The 19,937-nt window shown below is 33.4% G+C and overlaps 1 protein-coding gene across 1 annotated transcript; it reads right to left on the bottom strand.

The window, feature by feature from the left end:
• Positions 1 to 173: 173 nt before the first annotated feature.
• On the bottom strand, positions 174 to 18,558 carry fam20a (FAM20A golgi associated secretory pathway pseudokinase). Its single transcript, XM_042767100.1, has 11 exons — positions 17,602 to 18,558; positions 14,316 to 14,509; positions 13,909 to 13,959; positions 8,764 to 8,842; positions 8,583 to 8,675; positions 6,937 to 7,052; positions 6,103 to 6,283; positions 5,650 to 5,759; positions 5,374 to 5,455; positions 4,210 to 4,269; positions 174 to 4,101 (listed from the first exon to the last, which is right to left on the bottom strand). The coding sequence occupies exons 1-11, from the start codon at positions 17,946 to 17,948 to the stop codon at positions 3,834 to 3,836; spliced, it is 1,581 nt and encodes a 526-aa protein (XP_042623034.1). The 5' UTR covers positions 17,949 to 18,558; the 3' UTR covers positions 174 to 3,833.
• Positions 18,559 to 19,937: the final 1,379 nt, after the last annotated feature.

Genomic DNA, 19,937 nt, shown 5'->3' on the forward strand with positions numbered 1-19,937 from the left:
ATTCACTGCAGAGCATCCATTGCTGAGACACTGATGCAATGCTACATTTCTCCAAATCTGATGACGAGGCAAACTCAACATCTTGAATGGCCTGAGGGTGAATACATTTCTGTGAGAACTATTCCTTTAAACTGGCTTGTAGCAGTTTTAATGTCGAAATAAAAGACTGAAACGATTATAAAATGAGGTTTTAATGTCTTTGCCGAGGTCTCTGGTTTCTAATGGTACTGTTTGGAAACAGAGGCTCACAAAAACAGTCATAAAGCAGACAATGAAATTCTTTCTGCTTTCCACATCATGAATGACGTCAATATCTTTGATACATTTTATAAAAACTCCACAAGGATTTAAAATCAACATTGGTATTTGATATTTACATGTCCATATTCTGTTTTGCTGTTAAACAATCCAGAGTGATCGATGTCTGATTCTCTTTATTTAGATAACAATTCTCATTATTGTTCCTTGTTTGAGTTTTTGAGAAATGCGTATTAAAATGGTGCAACACAAAGGTTTTTCAGATTCTTTCAGCTTTATCTTGGCCTCTTCGTCACATTTATTAGGTTCATTTCCCCTGAAATAATAAGGCCAGAAGCTCACGCACACCCATCTTCACGGCTGTCTGTGTGAATGGACAGAATGACTGATGAATAAACAGATGAATAGAGCTGCTCCTTCAAACCCCAACATTTCTGCTTGTTCTGTGACCTGCAGTCTTATGAGCTGCTGATATATTGCTGACCACTGATGATGATTTATTTGTCAATGTTACCCAGATGTGTAGTCTGATTTACAGTGAGTTTTGCAGGAAAATAATCTTTTTGGTATAGATCATCCAAATGGCAGTTTAAGCAATAAAAAGGTTGTTATTGAACCATCGAATGCAGTGGAAGACTTTCTTTCCAGGCAAATGCTCAAATTTCTTAAAAGTTGTCATAAATATTCAGCGTTCAACTGAGAAAAAAATCTGACCATTCAGAATGGATTTATTACTTATTACATGTATAATTTAAATAGTAAGTCAAACTGTAGGCATTATGCAACAAATAAATAATCTCAAACATCAGGATGATGCATGGTTGTCATGATCATGTGGCATATGAGTGCTGTCCAGTTATTACATTGAATATAAATGATTAGATAAAATTATTTTTATTTTGTGTTAAAATATTCATTTTTGGCAGTTTGATTAAAATGAGTTTTACTTATTTCCAGTTTATTTGTCACAGAAAAGGAAGGTCCACTTGAGTACACTGCATTGTGGGATATATTACGTGCAATGTGCTTTGTTGTACACGTTCAAAAGTTTATGGTCAGTAAGAGTTTTTAAAGAAATTACTATTTAGCAAGGATGTGTTAAATTGATTAAAAGTGACAATACAGACATTTAGAATGTTACAAAAGATTTCTATTTCAAATAAATGCTGTTCTTTTGAATTTTTTATTCATTAAAGAATCTTGGAAAAAAATGTTTCTTGAGCAGCAAATCAACATATTAGAATGATTTCTGAAGGATCATGCTGTGTTGATACCCATACTGCAGATATATTTCTTTAGAATTATAATTTCAGATATCCTTGGTTTGCCGAATCTGTTCTCATCCAACAGATGGGACTGAATTAACTGAATTTTAATTTTGCATGTCATGTTCTTAGACAAGTAATGACTGCTTGAGTGCTAAAATCAGATCATGTTTTTTGCCTAAATTTTATTATTATACTCAAATGTGTTAAAAGATAATACAAGTTTTTACACACGTCACAGAAGGCTTTCTGTCAGCTGGCAGTCAGCAACTGCACTGAATCAAAAAGTATGCAAATATTTTGTCATTTTAATGAGGCAATGTGAGAATGTGACAAACAGTCATAAATAATTATGACTGGGATTTGATTTGCAGTTTTTTTTAGATTATGTTTATCCACCACCACCAATTCAGAAATTAACATTTTGAGCATTTGGTAAAGTAAACCCAAATTTATTTCTGCTAGCTGAGACACTAATGATGACAAATTTAAGATCGCTTCAGCTTGTAATAGTATGGTGAACCACAAGTTGCAACAACGCTTTAAAAACTTCAAATGATTTGATTTGATTTATTTTCAAAGATCCCACTTGACAGCCTGCGATGTAGAGCCAGATGAGACAGCTGAGGATTACACGCTTGCGATCCGTCTGGAAAGTCATGTCTCGCAACCTACCGCAGAGTTTCTCTGGTGATGTGGCCTCTTTGTGTGCTACATCATCAGCTCAGCCGCCACTAATGGGTGTTTGCATAGAAATGGACAGAAAGGGAACGGATAATCAGAGGAAATGCTTCTTGCTGTGCAGTTAAAGCACCACATGATTGGTGTGTTTGCTGATGTAAGGAGATCTGAAGATCTTCTCTTTCCTGCGAGTGCTGCATCATCTGTCTGGCTCGGGGATGTTAGGGATGTCAGCAGCTTGTAGAGAGCTTCTTTAAGTAATATTACATGGCCCCTTTTTAGCATAATTATGATACAAAGTCATAAACGAGATAAAAGGTCAAAATGATAAGATATTACGTTAAGTTAATTATGAGGCAAAAAAGGATACTTATGAGATAAAAAATTTGGTACTATGAGATATTCAAATTTGACAGTCATAATTGAAAAATTATTTTTTATTTCACTATTTTATGATAATTTTGACTTTTTTTGTGTCAATGATTTATCTCATAATTTTGACTCATATTTATAAGTCATAATTTCAATCTTTGTTTCTCTCTGGCTTATCTCATAATTTCTATTTATGTGATCATTTTGGATATTATAATTATGACTTTGTCACTTTTGACAATTAAGATTTTTTAGTAATATAGACAGCTCTTTTTAGCCAATCATAAGTATGATAAAGTCATAAACATGAGATAAAAGGTCAAAATTGAAGTTAATTATTAGGCAAAAAGTGATACTTATGAGAAAGTTGGAATTATGAGATATTCATCATGACAGTCAAAATTGGAAAAAAAAATTGGAATTGACTTTTATTTCCGTTTTATGATAATTTGGCCTTTTTTGTGTCAATAATTACTTAGCTCATAATTTTGACATTATCTCATAATTTTTACTATCATATTTATTAGTCATAATTTCTGGCTTATCTCATTATTTCTACTTATGTGATAATTATGACTTTGTATCTTTTTTTTTATGAGAATCACTTTTAATCACTTTTGACATTTAAGATTTTTTAGGACTATCAGACACCCCTTTTTAGCCAATCATAATTATGATAAGTCATAAATATGAGATAAACGGTCAACATTATGAGTTAAAAGATACTTTTGAAGTTATACTTTACTTTTTCTATTATACATAGTTATATATTGACATTGAGATACTAAGTCATCATGACAAAAATTTTACTTTTTAGAATTGACATTTTATATCATATTTAGATGTTTCATGATCATTTCAACTTTTATCTCATAATTTACATTTCTTGTCAATTTCGGAGCTCTTCATTTCAATAATTACTTAATGATCTCATAATTTTGATTCTCTCAAAATTATAAGTCATAATTTCAACTTTTTATCTCTGTGACCTTTATCTCTTAATTTTAATTTGTGAGACTTTGCTAAATTCATAATTATGACTTTGTATCTCATAATTTTGACAATTAAGACTTAGTAATATCACACAGCCCTTTTTAACCGATCAGAAATATGAATAATTTTTCCTCCTGATGTCCTTAGATGCCATGATTTTGGACAGGAGAGGTGATTTAGTTCAGTGGCTCAGTCTGGAAGTTATCATAACGTCACTTCAGTGGATTACTGATATCTCCTCAAACCCTCGCTCTTCTCGTTCTGTCACCTGTTATTTCCTCCTGGGTGGCTTGTAGTTACTCTAGATGACTCTACAAAATCTGTGATCACCACTTGTGGTTCTCCCAGCTTCTTCACACACTTTCCTACTGTCCTGAGCACATGGCCGAGCCGGCGGTCCAAGGCCTGCAGGTGGTCCTCAGTCAGAACTGGTGAGAGAGGGTCTCTGGAGAGGGATTCCCTCATGACGTCGCTCAGGCGGTACTCGGACTTCGCCAAAAGCTTCAGTCTGAACAGCGTGGAACGCTTGATCCTGTGACAGGCCATGTGTTTAATGAGTAAGACTATATGACTCATACAACTGTTTGTAAATGAACTTCAAAATAATATAATTTAAAAAAGATTTCAGAAAGATTCTTACATGCAACATTGGGTCAATGGAGCAAGAATGGACATCTCATCGCTGGAATGCCGGCCAAATCTGCAGTGAACAAGAGGATGAAGAAGCCCGTTTTGGCCACATAATAAAAAATAAATAAATCTAAATCATAATTAGGAGATTTAAAAAATCCAAATGACGACAAAAACTGAAATGTTGAGAAACTAAGTCATAATCCTAACAGACAAAATTATGACACAAAGTCAATTATGACATAAAATTCTACTTTTTATTTAAAATTTTGATAATGTGATAATTTCCACTTTATCTCATAATTTTGACTTTTTATCTCAATTATGACACTACTTAATACACTTTTCTTTGTCAGTGTTGACTTTTTATCTCAAAATTATTACTTTTGTAACATTTGAACTTCTCAATTTTTACTTGCGTGATTTTTCTGACTTGTGTCGTGATTATGACTTTGTATCTCATAATTTTGACTGTCAATTTAAACTTTTTATCTTTGACTTTTTCCCATGATTTCGACCTTATCTTATCATTTTAGCTTTTTTATACGTTTTGACATTTTAATCTAAATTATGACTTTTTATCTCATAATTTTAACATTTATCATAATGTTGACTTTATCTTATAACTTTTATCTCGTAATTTTGGCTTTTTGTAAAATTTAACCTTTATCTCTTTACTTTTTGTCATGATTCTGACCTTTTATAATTCATAATTGTGACTTTTTTATTAGTTTAATCTTTATCTCAATTATGATATCTCATAATTAATTTAGTCAATTTCAACTTTTTATCTCATAATTGACTTTCTGTCATATTTTCCACATTTTATGTCATGATTTACCAAAGCATTAAATTTTTTCTTACATCAAGAATGAGCTTTCATTAGAAACCACTCAGTGATAAACAGTGAAAGATGATATTCACACAAGTTTTTTTTTTTGTATCAAAATGCGAGATGCAAGGCAATGGAATGAAAAAGAAACGAAAGGTCTAGAGACACGTTTTAAAATCTGAACTTTTGACTCGAGTTCTGTGTTTATTGAACACCATGTATTGCACAAGACTCTGCAGAAGACATGAGTGCAATGGCCAAAAACAATGAAAAAGCAGTGCAATGCATTGCGAAAATGTGTTCAGTGTTAACGGCCCCAAAAATGTACAGATGAGAACATACCCTCTGGCATTGTCTAAGTGGAGCAGGAAGCCATCATCTCCAAACTTGGTGAAAATTTCATAGTGGTGCCTGTCCATGTTTCCTAAGACATGAAAGAGAATGACATTTTTTCCTTTAAGGTCTTATGTAACTCTGGATTTAAAGTTTCCTTATTGTCAGTGTGATGCTTATTTTGGTGCACACTCCTTTGATCGTCAGGTATGAAAAAATTGTTTCAAGTAAGTTTTGACATAAAATTAATTCCATCAAGTGTCGACACAGAAAGCGTTTACATGCCTGTAAGAAAGTCAAATATAGCCATGTCAATAATGTTGAGCAGTCTGTTCCCAGAGTTGTAGGGATAGAGTTTTTTGACATTATCACAGTATAACGGATTGACCTCCCACCTGAGGAGAAAGAGAAGATGTTAATTACTTCCAGCTGTTGGACACATCTGAACATTACTGAACTTTAAACCATTTGTGAGCATGACAAACATTTTTGTTTCTTAGCCATGGTCTGAATCAAGTCCAAATAAGGACATTCTACACTTCATAAAACAACAAATGTTGATCGGACCGGAATACTGTTTTATTTTCTGTATAAATCAAGTTAAACTGAATCTAAACTAACCCTTTTTTAACTTTCTTAAAACACATTCCTGTTCTTATTAAGTCCTGGAAAGAAAAGAAACATTCTTTGTACTCAAAACTGAAGGGTGATTTAGTGCGTGTGAAAGTCAGAGCGTACTCCTCTCTCCCGGTGAAACTGTAGGCGCGTATCCAGGGGTTCGGGATGGAGATGCGCGGGGCGATGCTCAAGCCCGGTAGATAAGCAGACATGGAGCCCTCCAGCAGATCAGGATGACCACACACGGCGTACTCCGACTTGCACACGTATAAACACTTAGCAAAGAAACACGTGTTGTTGGCTGGTCAAGAAAAAAGAAAAGCATTTAAAGAAACTCACTCTGATAAAAACTGGCCCAAAGTTACATACATATAAACAGACAGAACCGTTCAAAAGTTTGGGGTCCGAATTTATAGTTTTGTATGCTCACCAAAAGTGCATTAATTTGATAAAAAAAATACAGTAACATTTTTGTGATATTATAATATATTATTACAGTTTGAAATTCACATTTTTATTTAAATATATTATAAAATGTAATTTATTCCTGTGATCAAAGCTGAATTTTCAGCATTATTACTCCAGTCTTCAATGTCACATGATCTTCAGAAATCATTCTAATATACTGATTTACTTCCCAAGAAACATTTCTGATTATTATCAATGTTGAAAACAGTAGCGCTGCTTCATTTTTTGTGGAAACAGTGATACTTTTTTTTTTTTTTTTTTTTTCAGGATTCTTTGATGAATAGAAAGTTCAAAAACAGCATTTATTTGAAATAGAAATCTTTTGTAACATTATAAATGTCTTTCCTGACATTTTTGATCAATTTAATGCATCCTTGCCAAATAAAAATATTTTCTTAAAAAAAAAGTAACTTTTTGAACAGAAGCATTTATTATATTTATTTAGTTAAAAACGTGTAAAAATGTTTTTTGACTACTAATGCCGACCTGGAGAGTTGAAGAAGACACTGCGCAGCTCCTCATTGTGTGTTATGTACAAAATTTCACCCGTCACGTTAATGAATCGTCCCGCCACAGGTGGAACCCTCCGGAAGTCCAGCACTCTGCACACAATCCACATATTCACACATTCATGGCTGGCCATCTAAGTCAGCTTTATTATCAACTTGATTTTCTACAAATGAAGTCTCTTTAATCATATTTTGAGCGAGATATCCTAAAATGTCTCAATAGGTTTGCTAAAGGGATTTCTATCAGATTTGTGACCCTGGAGCACAAAAGCAGTCTTAAGTCTCTGGGGTATATTTGTAGCAATAGCCAACAATACATTGTATGGGTCAAAATTATCGATTTTTCTTTTATGCCAAAAATCATTAGGATATTAAGTAAAGATCATGTTCCTTGAAGATATTTTGTAAATTTCCTACCATAAATATATCAAAACTTAATTTTTGATTAGTAATATGCATTGCTAAGAATTCATTTGGACAACTTTAAAGATGATTTTCTCAATATTACAATTTTTTGCACCCTCAGATTCCAGATTTTCAAATAGTTGTATCTCAGACAAATATTGTCTGATCCTACTAATACCATACATCAATGGGAATATTATTTATTCAGCTTTCAGATGATGTATACATCTCAATTTAGAAAATTTGACACTTAAGACTGGTTTTGTTGTCCAGGGTCTCATTTCAGCTTATCCAGTAGTATCTTACTTGATTCTTAGAGGATTTTCAATTCCATTTGCTCTCCTTCCACGTGTTTTTGACTAGTGAATTTTTTATTTTTCAGCTGAAGAGGTTTACTCCGAGATTAAGCTGGGTGTTTAATCAAGCTCAGATGAGGACAACCTGCAGGAAAACACCCTCTTCTCAAGTGTCTTTGCTTACACCACTAATGACAGGGTGAAACTCCTAGGGGAATTTTTCCTTGCCGCTGTCGACAGCTTGTTCACTTTGGAAATGATATGCTTTGTAAAAAGCACTACACAAATAAACTGGACTGACCTGTAAACCTCAGTCTTTAGAAATGCTCACAGTGAGAAAAATGGGGATTCATCAGCATGTTTTAAGATAGCCATCAATATAATTACATTATTAAAGCATTACTGAAGTATGTAATATCTGTGCCACTTATATCACCAAACAATATGCCAAAATAAGAGTCTGAACACCCCCCCCCATCTACAATTGGTCAATCAAATAGATAGACCCGCCCCAAACTCATGCCATGCAACAGTGCCCGCCCATTTTTTAGGTTCTAGTATTATTCCTATTCATTTTTCCCGTAGGGATTTTGTTTAAGAGTTATAAGCCATGAACTAACAAAGGTACAATACTGTGAACTTACTGTGGACTTGCCCTAAGGTTTCATCACTGTATAATCGTCCACAATAGACCTCACCAAATATGCTTTGTTAAGAACAATCATGCTGAACCTCACTGTCTCAACAGGCCTAAACAATGATGTACAGTATCCCGCTGAGGTGCTGCCTGAGGGATTTCTTCTGTTTACTCATATCAGATCCTTCACTGTATAATTCATTCCTGCTCTTGTCTGTCTGTCCTGTCATTCCTGTGCGTCTGCCAATTCGCTGTGTGACTCTAATATACGTTCGTCCTCCTCACCTGTCCAGGTGGAAAGCTGCTATCTCAGCGTTGTGTCTCTGAAAGTCGACAAAATAGAAGAAGTTCTCCGGCGTCTCTTCATGTCTCTCCTGTCTGAAATCAAAAAGGACCATTTCATTCAGTTCAACCTAAACTTAAACCAAAGTGTAGTAATAAGTCAATCTAAAAAGCGAAGTGATACCTCATTGGTTTAAACATAGCTTTGCCAAAATCTTGGAGCTTTAGGGCCAACTTCAGATGAAGACCGCTTGGTTTAACCACTGATTAGACAGTCAGAATAAAAGAAAACAGTTATATTTCCTTCTTTATATGAATGTACAGGTTAATTTATATATATATATATATATATATATATATATATATATATATACAGTACAGGTCAAAAGTTTGGAAACATTACTATTTTTAATGTTTTTGAAAGAAGTTTCTTCTGCTCATCACGCCTGCATTTATTTGATCAAAAATACAGAAAAAAATGTAATATTGTGATATATTATTACAATTTAAAATAATTATTTTTAAATTTATTATACTTTAAATTATCATTTATTTCTGTGATGCAAAGCTGAATTTTTTAGGATCATTATCACATGATCCTTTAGAAATCATTCTAATATGATGATTCATTATCAAAGTTGGAAACAGTTCTGCTGCTTAATATTTTTTCAGAACATGTGATACTTTTTTAGGATACTTTGATGAATAAAAAGTATAAAAAAAGAAGCTATATTTTTAAAATATAAATATTTTGTAATAACAATATACACTACTGGTCAGTAATTTGGGGTCAGTAATTTTTTTTTTTCTTTCTTTTTTTTTTAAATAAAATCAATACTTTTATTCAGCAAGGATGTGTTAAATTGATAAAAAGTGATAGTAAAGAAAATATATTATTAGAATATATATTATTAGAATTTTTTTTTATTTTGAATAAATGCAGTTTCTTTTTAACCTTTTATTCATCAAATATATTAGACAGCAGAACTGTTTCCAACACTCATAATAAATCAGAATATTAGAATGATTTCTAAATGATCATGTGATAGACTGGATGTTACATGTGACACTGAAGGCTGGAGTAATGATGCTGAAAATTCAGCTTTGCATCACAGGAATAAATTTTTTTTTTTTAAGTATATTCAAATAGAAAACTATTATTTTAAGTTGTAATAATATTTCACAATATTACTGTTTTTTCTGTATTTTTGATCAAATAAATGCAGGCTTGATGAGCAGAAGAGACTTTCAAAAACATTAAAATTAGTGATGTTTCCAAACTTTTGACCTGTTATATATATATATATATATATATATATATATATATATATATATATATATATATATTAGAAATATATTATATTATAAAAAATTATTAGCAAAGAGACTATTAATTAACAAGAGTTTTTAAGGGTCAATTTTTCGAAATTGTGTTCAGGGTCATTTTTTTTTTAAACTAAACCAGGCTTAAGTGTCAATTTTTCAAAATTGGAGGGACAATATTTGGTCGAGATACAACTATTTGAAAATCTGGAATCTGAGGGTGCAAATAAAAAAATCTAAAAACTGAGAAAATCGTCCAAATGAAGTTCTTAGCAATGCATATTATTAATCAAAAATTAAGTTTTATTATTTTTACAGTAGGACATTTACAAAATATCTTCATGGAACATGATCTTTACTTGATATCCTAATGATTTTTGGCATAAAGGAAAAATTGATCATTTTGACCCATTCAATGTATTGTTGTCTATTGCTACAAATATACCCCAGAGACTTAAGACTGCTTTTGTGCTCCAGGGTCACATATTGTTTTGGGAGCCTACAGCTACATTATACACTGCATGAAAGGCAACATTTGAAATGGCACAATAGGGGCACTTTAATAGAGAATGCTTATTTTTCTGTAATAAAACATATTCAGTTATATATAACTAAAGTAAAATAATAAAACGATGTTTCTAAATGCTATTATACTGGATATCATTTTAAAAATCAATCATAATGATTATATATTAACATTATTATTAATATTAAGACTATTCATGGATATAATAATAATAATATGATGATGATCAGGTGAATCATGATAATTGCAATAATAATGCTAAATGATATCCAGTATATGCAAACCGATCCAGAATAATGACTTCCCAGAAACATGTTCCTTTTTTTAATGTGTTGTGGTGGAAAATAGGATTAAAAATGTCAGGAGATTGTTCAAACACTTGACTCTTTTTGGACTGTGAGATCTTATTTTTTGCTCCCCAGAGTTGACCTTTCAGCTGTAATAGTTTAATTATAGAGGGATCTTTACATAACAGGGCTTGCGGTGAACACAACGCTCCACCAGTGCTGTTCCTTTAGCTTTTGTCTGAGGGTTTGGCAAGCCGTGGCAGGCTGCCGGCAATCCTTAACCGCACCGTACAAACTTCATTTAGCTTCTTTCCAGCACAATCATATCAATAGTTCACAAACTCAACCACGCTCCAAAATAACACATGAGTAATAAGCAGAAAAACAACACAAACGTTCAAGGCAAACAATAAAACATTGCAGTTATACTGTATTAGACATTCAATAAGGCCAAAAAGAGCTAAAAGGGGGAAACCTGCAATAGCATTTAGTTCATGTGTAAGCGTTCAGGGCCAGATGCGGTTGTGTGGTTTTAGCATCACTGTCTGTTTTGGGACGGTGCTGGTGGACATTAAGAGACATTTAGACTTTCGTGAGTGGCATCTCTTTGTTTCTGAAAGGGTTATAAAAAAGGCCACATCTACCTTAAACCAGTGGCCATTCATTATAAAACACGGCTATTGAAACTAGGCCTTTGTTAGTGGCTTTCTACTCTACACCACTGACTTGCAATTAGTGCTCGGCGATATACCGGTTCAAACAGTAATCCAGTTTGAATCAGGCACACGGTATTAATTTTGAAAAAATAAATGGTATACGAGTGGCTAAGCAACGTCTTGAATTGAGAAGTTAAGGACACCAACAACAGATGCAAGTAAATTAGGCGCTGTCACTTTAAGACACAATGCATGGATCTAATATAACGCCAACAGTTTTTCGAGGATACTTGCCGAGACGGGTATTTTGGGATGTATCCTGTATTTGTCTGTTCAAGCGCAAGAAGACGCAAAACTCAATTTGATATTCATTGGCTGCGAGACTGTACGTAACTTTAACGTTTAGGGGAAAAAATTTAAAAGACAACACATGCAGTTTTACATAAAATGTTACTGTAAAATACTGTTTTTGAGAAGCAATCAGGGGCATAGCCATCTTTTTAGAAGTGAGGGGGACAGAAATTATATATATATATATATATATATATATATATATATATATATAACATTACAGTATAACATTTCTGTAATCTATATAGCTTACCAGTCAACAGTTTTTGAACAGTAAGATTTTTATTGTTTTTAAAGAAGTCTCTTCTGCTTTTTAAGGATGTATTTTTTTGTTACCAAGCAGTACAGCAAAAGCAGTAATATTGTGAAATATTTGTACTATTTAAAAAAAAAACTTTTCTATTTGAATATATTTTAAAATGTAATTTATTCCTGTAATTTCAAAGCTGAATTTTCAGCATCATTACTCCAGTCTTCAGTGTCACATGATATTCAGGAATCATTCTAATATGCTGATTTGCTGATTATCAATATTCAAAACAGATGAGTACATTATTTTCAATATTCTTTGATGAACAGAAGGATCCAAAAATCAGCATTTATGTGAAATAAAAAGCTTTTGCAACATTATACACATTACCATTCAAAAGCTTAGAGTTAGTATAATTTGTGTTTTTTGGAAAATAAATTATAGAAATGGATACTTTTATTTAGCAAGGATTCTTTAAATTGATATATATTTATGTTTATGTATTTTTTTTTTGATAGAATTTGTTTTTAAGGTAATTGTTTTTCTTATGGTTTTTATTTTAGTAAAAGAAACCTGAAAAAAGTCTACTCAGCTGTTTTCAACATCATCACAATAAGTGTTTTTTTTTTGAGTGGCAAATCAGAATATCAGAATGATTTCTGAAGGATCGTGTGTGACTGGAGTAATCATGCTAAAAATTCAGCTTTGAAATCTCAATAAATGACATTTTGAAATATATTCAAATAGAAAACAGTTATTTTAAATAGGCTAGTAAAAATATTTCTAAATTTTACTGTTTTGCTGTACTTTGGATCAAATAATTGCATGCTTAGTGAACAGAAGAGACTTCTTTAAAAAACATTAACAAGCTTACTTTTCAAAAACTTTTGACTCATAGTGTATAGGCAACTTTAATTTTTCTCTAATTTCTAGCTTTTAATTGTTTAGCGCTCCGCGATGTTCATCTCGCCTTATTCTGGGTCTGAATAAAACATCAGGTCATGCGCAGACTATCCTGTCTCTTTGAGTTTAAATCTATATTTATTCACACCAGATCTTGAAAACCTCTATGCAAACACACTTGACCGAAAAAGTGCGGGGGGCGAATTTCCATGATATTAAAAGTTGGGGGGGGGGGGGGGCACTTCTATGCTAATACATTTTATATTGTATACTTTATTGTTGTCCATTATACAATATACAACTGTTCAAAAGTTTGGGGTCGGTAAGATTTTTTAATGTTTCTGAAAGAAGTCTTTTCTGCTTACCGAGGCTGCATCTGTTTGAGCAAAAATTCAGTAAAATCGTTAATATTTTTTAATTTTATTTTATTTTAAAATAAGTGTTTTTTTATTTGATCAAAATCGTTATTTTTTGTTTTTCTGTGATGCGCAGCTGTATTTTCAGCATCATTACTCCAGTCTTCATTGTCACATGATCTTCAGAAATCATTCTGATATGATGATTTGCTGCTCGAGAAACATTTCTGAATATCATCAATGTTCAAACTGCCTCATATTTTTGGGGAAACTGGAATGCATTTTATTTTTCAAGATTCTTTGATGAATAGAAAGTCCAAAAGAACAGCATTTATTTAAAAAATAGATCTTTTTTGTCATTATAAATGTCTTTACTGTCACTTTTAATCATTTTAATGCATCCTTGCTGAATCACAATATTAATTATAATAATAATAATAAATCTTACTGACTCCAAACTTTTGAACAGTAGTGCATGTTTTCAATAAGTTCCAGAAGTCCTTACTCAGAAGTGGCCATCATATTATTTAGATTTTTGTAAAAAAAAAAAGAAACAAAAAAAAAAGTAGTGTATCTTATGATTTATGCACATTGGAAAGTGTTTTTTTTTTTTTTATTGTTTTCAGCTAAAAAAATTCAAATTTGGTAGATCAATAGTGTTAAAAATATACATTTACCTTGTGAGCAGTCACATGCACCCTTCAGCGCTTTCTCATCCTGAGTGAAATCTGTCCGACACAATGAAACACTGCACATCAGCTTCTCCAGATGAGAAATACTGCATTAGCATTTTTCAGATTTGGGATTTATTTCTCTCTATCCTCGTTTCCACTAAGCAGTGCGGTACATTACAGTACAGTATGATTCAGGACAGTACACCCTGATCCTGACTCCAACAGTATGTGTCTGTGTGTGAAAATACAAAATTCTAAAATACACACTTATATATTTTGTGTTTGGACACTCTGATGTAAACAAGCCCAACACACACGAGCAGCACTTCTGACAATGGAAATACAGTACTGTACTGTACTGAACCGTACCGCTGGGTGGAAACAAGTCTTCTGACATCTAATAGCATCACCTGCGCTGATGACGGTGGCTGTCTGCATGTCCCGCAGGAGTCTGTCGACGCTGCTGTCGTCTCTCGAATACAGCGCATATCGATTGATCCCTAGATGGAACTGCAGCCAGCTGGCCTCCGGGTCAAAGGTCACCGGATGATTGAGTATAGTGATGTTTGAAGCTGCTGCCGCCTCCATGTAGAACTTTTTCATTCTGTGCAGGGGAACAAGAGCTGAGGCTTTCGAGATTGTTTGGGCTTTCACACAAATGTCATCCGTCATTATATAATATTCAGACTCAGAAATTTAAATCTTTTCTCTTTAAACATAAATGAGAGGTACTTTCCTGCACAAAAACTCGGAATGAAATGAGATAGAAATTACACATTTGATGAGCGCTCAACCTAGTCATCTACCTAGATAGGTATTATTAGGTGTTAAAATAATGACTTCCCTTTGCATGCACAGGTCTGCACATGTAGAAACCTTTAAGATGTACAGTTATACTGTTCCAAAGCCTCAGCGTTCTGCCAACAGCATTTCTGGCTCCCATAGAAAGAGACTTTATTTTCTATTACTTTAGAACTGAGCCATAAACTGCACGCACACACACACACACACACACACACGCACACACACACACACACACATATATATATAGAGAGAGAGATACATATATAGAGAAAGAATTATAAATAATAAATATTTTTATTCTGCTTTATTTGTATTTGGTTTTTTTTAACACAAAGGCATAATATAATACCATTATTTAAATGGCATGGCATAAAATATAATTCACACATTCCCAATTCACTGCTGTAACTGTGAGACATTTCTCAGGTGAAAAAGATAAGATAATAAATGAGAAAAAAATTAGAGTGGGACTACATACTGTATATGTACTGTAATTGAATATAATATAATAGGCATAATATAATAGTATTAATTAATAATATTCAGTACATATTTAAATAGATGTTAAAATTTTACTTTATTTTTAAACAATGATACTATATCCATATAATAATGATAATACATGTCTTAATTTAGCTTTATTTTAAATATAATGGATATAATACTATTATATCAATTAAATGGCATAGCAAGTAATGGCATTCACACATTCCCAGTTCACTGCCGTAATGTGATATATTTTCAGAGTAAATAAGATATTACATGAAAAAAGGCGGGACTATAATAAAACATTGGTATTTCAGTTTTTGGAATTCCAATGAAATTCAGGGAATGAGGTTGCAAGAAAATGCTGTAATTTATAATATGGTATTTTTTAACCACTATTATTGTGTAAACTTTAACATTTAATTTTGTATGGATTGTATGGGACTTTTTTGTATCTGTTTTGTATTCGGTTGTATACAGTCCCTGGCAGAACCAGAACCACTACGTTACAGATCACTGATCCTTTCTGGAGCAAGCATTTGCCGTTGATCCTCAGAAAGTGTCACCATGACCTCTACAAGCATCAGCTTGAGACAACATCATGGAGAAAAGAGAAATTAGTTGAAAGGCAAATAGAAACTCTTGAAATGTTTACTGTGGCAGAGAGCCAGCAGGAGCCCACACATGAAAATATATGTGAATCCTCTTCTCTCTGCTTCCATAGTTACCACACTTCACCAGTGCTTCAGTACTTACAGCCAGACTCACATTACGCCTCATCAGTGTGTTTATGCTTACAGATACAGCACAAGAAAACATTTGAGATGTTTTTCACCCCCAGAAGACCACTGACGGACCCACAACTTCTGAAACAACCAAGTCTTGACTAGTGTGACCAGATTAACATAATCTGTCTACATCTCTGCTTATAAAACATAACATATAAAATAAAAAAAACAAGTCCTTACTAAACTAAACTGAAAATCCCATTTCCGTGGGGCAGCAAGAACGAGCATTGCTATAAAAAGCTCTTTTGAGCCAAAGATTCTACAGCAAGGCCTTACGAAGAAAAAATAGTGGCCAAGCTCGAGAAACAAAAATATTCAATGAAAAACAATAATTTTTCTTTGTTATTTTTTGATATATTATACATAATAAATTTGCTTTATTTAAACACACACACAAAGGCATAACATAATACTATTAGATTAATTAATATAATTTAGATTTATTTAAATAAATATTATAATTTTGCATTATTTTCGTTGTTTTAATAATAATAGTTTTATTTATTCACATATTAACATTTAGTTATTTAAATAAACAAATATCATATTATATTTATTTGTATTATGATATATGTGATATGATATAATATTTTTTTATTTTATTTTATTTTTTTAAAACACCAAGGCATAAGCATTATCATATTAATATGATTAAAATGATTATATATATATACATACACACACACACATTATATTTAAAATTTGTATACAAATTATATATAATAATGTATAATTTTTATTTTTATTTTATTTTTATGATATATATATATATATATATATTATAACAACATAACATTATTGTAGGCATAAAATAATACTACTAAATATATATATATATATATATATATATATATATATATATATATATATATATATATATATATATATATATATATATATATATGTGTGTATATATGTATATATGTATATATATATATATATATATATATGTATATATATATATATATATATATATATATATATATTCCTTTAATAAATAACACATTAAGGTGCTTTTAACATGATCCTGAAGTATGGCAATAAGTATCAAACTGTGTGAGATTCCCAGACTATGTAGTTCTTTGGTGTCGTACTTTGACCCTGACATCAGTGACCACACGCTGTGACCTGCCACCAGGATACGAGACGCCAATTCCACGTGTCCCAATCCAGAGCATTACCACACACGGATCTGTGCACCGCTGGGCCGAACGCAAGCAAACAAAACACTGAGTCACTTGATCTTCATTAATCTGCAGGCTCTGTCAGTAATGTCCTGACTGATGTCTTTTCTCCGATCTCAAATGAAGCTGTTAATAACAGTAAACTCAAATAAGCTATAATAAGCTTAAGCTTTTTTTTTTTTTTTATTTGTCAGTAAACAACAGGTTGCCATTGTGACAACTTACCCCCTATCGTCAGTGTGTGTTAAGTACTGGTGGAAATGTTCAACACTTATTCCTAGTCAGCACTTTAAAGTATGTGTTAATACAGAAGCTGATTTAACAACTTAAAGTGACAACTAGCCCCAGTTTCCCCTGCGGTTCATTCTGCTCTGAGTGCGTTCCTGCTAATAAACACACCATATAATTTAAGATGAAGCCTAACAGTTGAGTACCTCTCCCAGCGGCTCACTTTCCTCTTGCAGTAGTTCATGAGCTCCTCTTCTTGCAGTAGCCGCTCGTCAGGCCCCAGTTCTGGAAGACGGATGTTGTAGAGCGGATGTCTGAACAGCCGCTCCAGCTTGGAGCCTCGCTCGGTGGAAACCACCGTGAAATTCTGGCTGGTTGTCCACGGGACGGTCGTAGCACCTCCGTTCTCCAGGCTGCCATTGGTGACCCTGCATGCACAGCTTTCTCTGGGCAGGTGATACCAGGTTTTGAGTCTTGGAAGCAGGACGAAATGGATGTCGGCCGCCAAGAGCGTGACCAAAGTGACGGCCACCAGCAGCCGGTCCCTCCTCATGCCGCCAGACTTGAGTGACCAGTTGGGTTCAGATGTCCTCCAAACTGGCTAAGTTCGGAAAAATGATCTCCGCTTCTTCATCGACGAATCCTGCAACTTCCCCGCTTATTCCATTCAACAAAGCTGCATGCTGCTCCTCACAGTAGCTCGCACATCTGACCCAGACAGCGCTGTGCACTTGTGAGTCAAGCTGCTTTGCTCTCTCTCTCTCTGCGTCGTGCTGCTTCAGGACTGGAGCGTGGAAGCAGTGCGCTTTCCTTTCCTTCAGGCAACATTCCAGCTGCACCTTCCCACTTCCCATGCAAACACAGCCTCCAATCAAAAAACACACACGCTGGAGAGAGACAGAGAGGGAGAGGCAGGGAATGAGTCGGAAAGCAGGTCTGAGTGCCAGCGCACATAAACTGAGTGTTTTCAGTTGGGAAATAAAAAGGGTTTTTCTCAGCTTCAAACGTTCGCTGGTGAAATTTGCACGTTTCGTTGAAACAGCACAACAAACTGCTGTGTGAGGTGGATGGGAAGCACTGCTGGAGTTTCCCAGACCACTATTTTGTCTTTGGGATGAGAAGGAAAAAAGGTAAAAACCTCCAAAAACAAACAAAGGGATACAGAATGAAGCCTAAAAATAGATTTTAGAAAACACATGTGCTTGGTTGTTTTCTGAGGCTTTTGAAAAAAAATTAAAATTAAGATTTATGTATTTGAATAGCATATATATATAACTTTCATCCATTTGGATTATAGAGTTTTGGCAAACTAATAAACTTGTATTAAAGTGTAATGCATATCTGAAACAGCTACGAAACATAAGATTTCAGCACTATCTATTTCATTTAAATAATCCTGTTTTCAAAATGCATTGATTCAAAAGGGTTTAGAATCTGCATAAATCTGTTCATTGTGAAAATAATTTCATTTATCCAGTTAAAAAGTATGAACATGGTTAAAAAATGGCCATACTGGCGATATTTAACTAATTAAAATATATGAAATTGAAACAAATTTGATATTTGGTGAGAACTGTGCATCTAAAACACATTTAGTTTATTTGTACTATTACAGGAAATTGACCTGTTTCTTATGTTTCATTTATATATGACTGACAAATATGCATCACATTAGGTTTATTAGTGTATGTTAAAACTGTGCAGTCCAAATAGATGGAAATCTGACATGTTATCCAACTACACAAGTCTTAAAGGGATAGTCATCATTTACTCACCCTCAAGTTGTGCCAAACACAAAAGAAGATGTTTTGAAGGATGAACAATTAATGGCCCCCACTGACTGAAAAAATACCACTGAAGCCGGTGACTATACCAGCAATTCTTTGGTTAACCACATTCTTCAGAATATGTGTTCGGCAGAAGAAAGAAACTCACACAGGTTTGGAACAACTTGAGGGTGAGTAAATCATAACAGAATCTTCATTTTTGGAAGAACTATCTTTTTAAATCTAGGCCGGAGTATTTATTTGAGTGTACAAAAAAGAAAAACAGGTCTTTCCCAATACTGCATGGGTGGATGAGTCCAAAATCCATTGCTATTTTGAAATGCAATCCACTTCATGCTCAAAAACAAACATGTCTTTTTGAATGAAATCACATGTTGTTTGCAGCTGTTGTTGACGTTTGAAAACACTGAACAGTATGTATTTAGGTAACACCCCATCCATCCCTGCTACCAGATGACCTCAATGTTGACCGAATGCCAGCATTTAGAGTACTTTCAGCGAGAGGTGGCTTCTGGGTAATGCTTGAGGAGTTTCATCAGCCAACTCTGTACTGTGATGTTCAGATGTGTGGAGTTTATTTCATGCTGTTGGATTCAGTTCAGGAACACTCACGTTGCACTTCATTTTTCTGCCTGATTTGAAGTGTCACCGATGCTTGATTTATAAGGTTGTTTTGTTCGTCCTCCAAAGCTTTGCGCTTTGTTTACTTGTACTCTTCGTTATCTGTCTTGGATTATTCATGCAGAGCAGCTCCA

Source organism: Cyprinus carpio, chromosome A12 (assembly GCF_018340385.1).
Source record: "Cyprinus carpio isolate SPL01 chromosome A12, ASM1834038v1, whole genome shotgun sequence".
Classification (NCBI taxonomy): domain Eukaryota; kingdom Metazoa; phylum Chordata; class Actinopteri; order Cypriniformes; family Cyprinidae; genus Cyprinus; species Cyprinus carpio.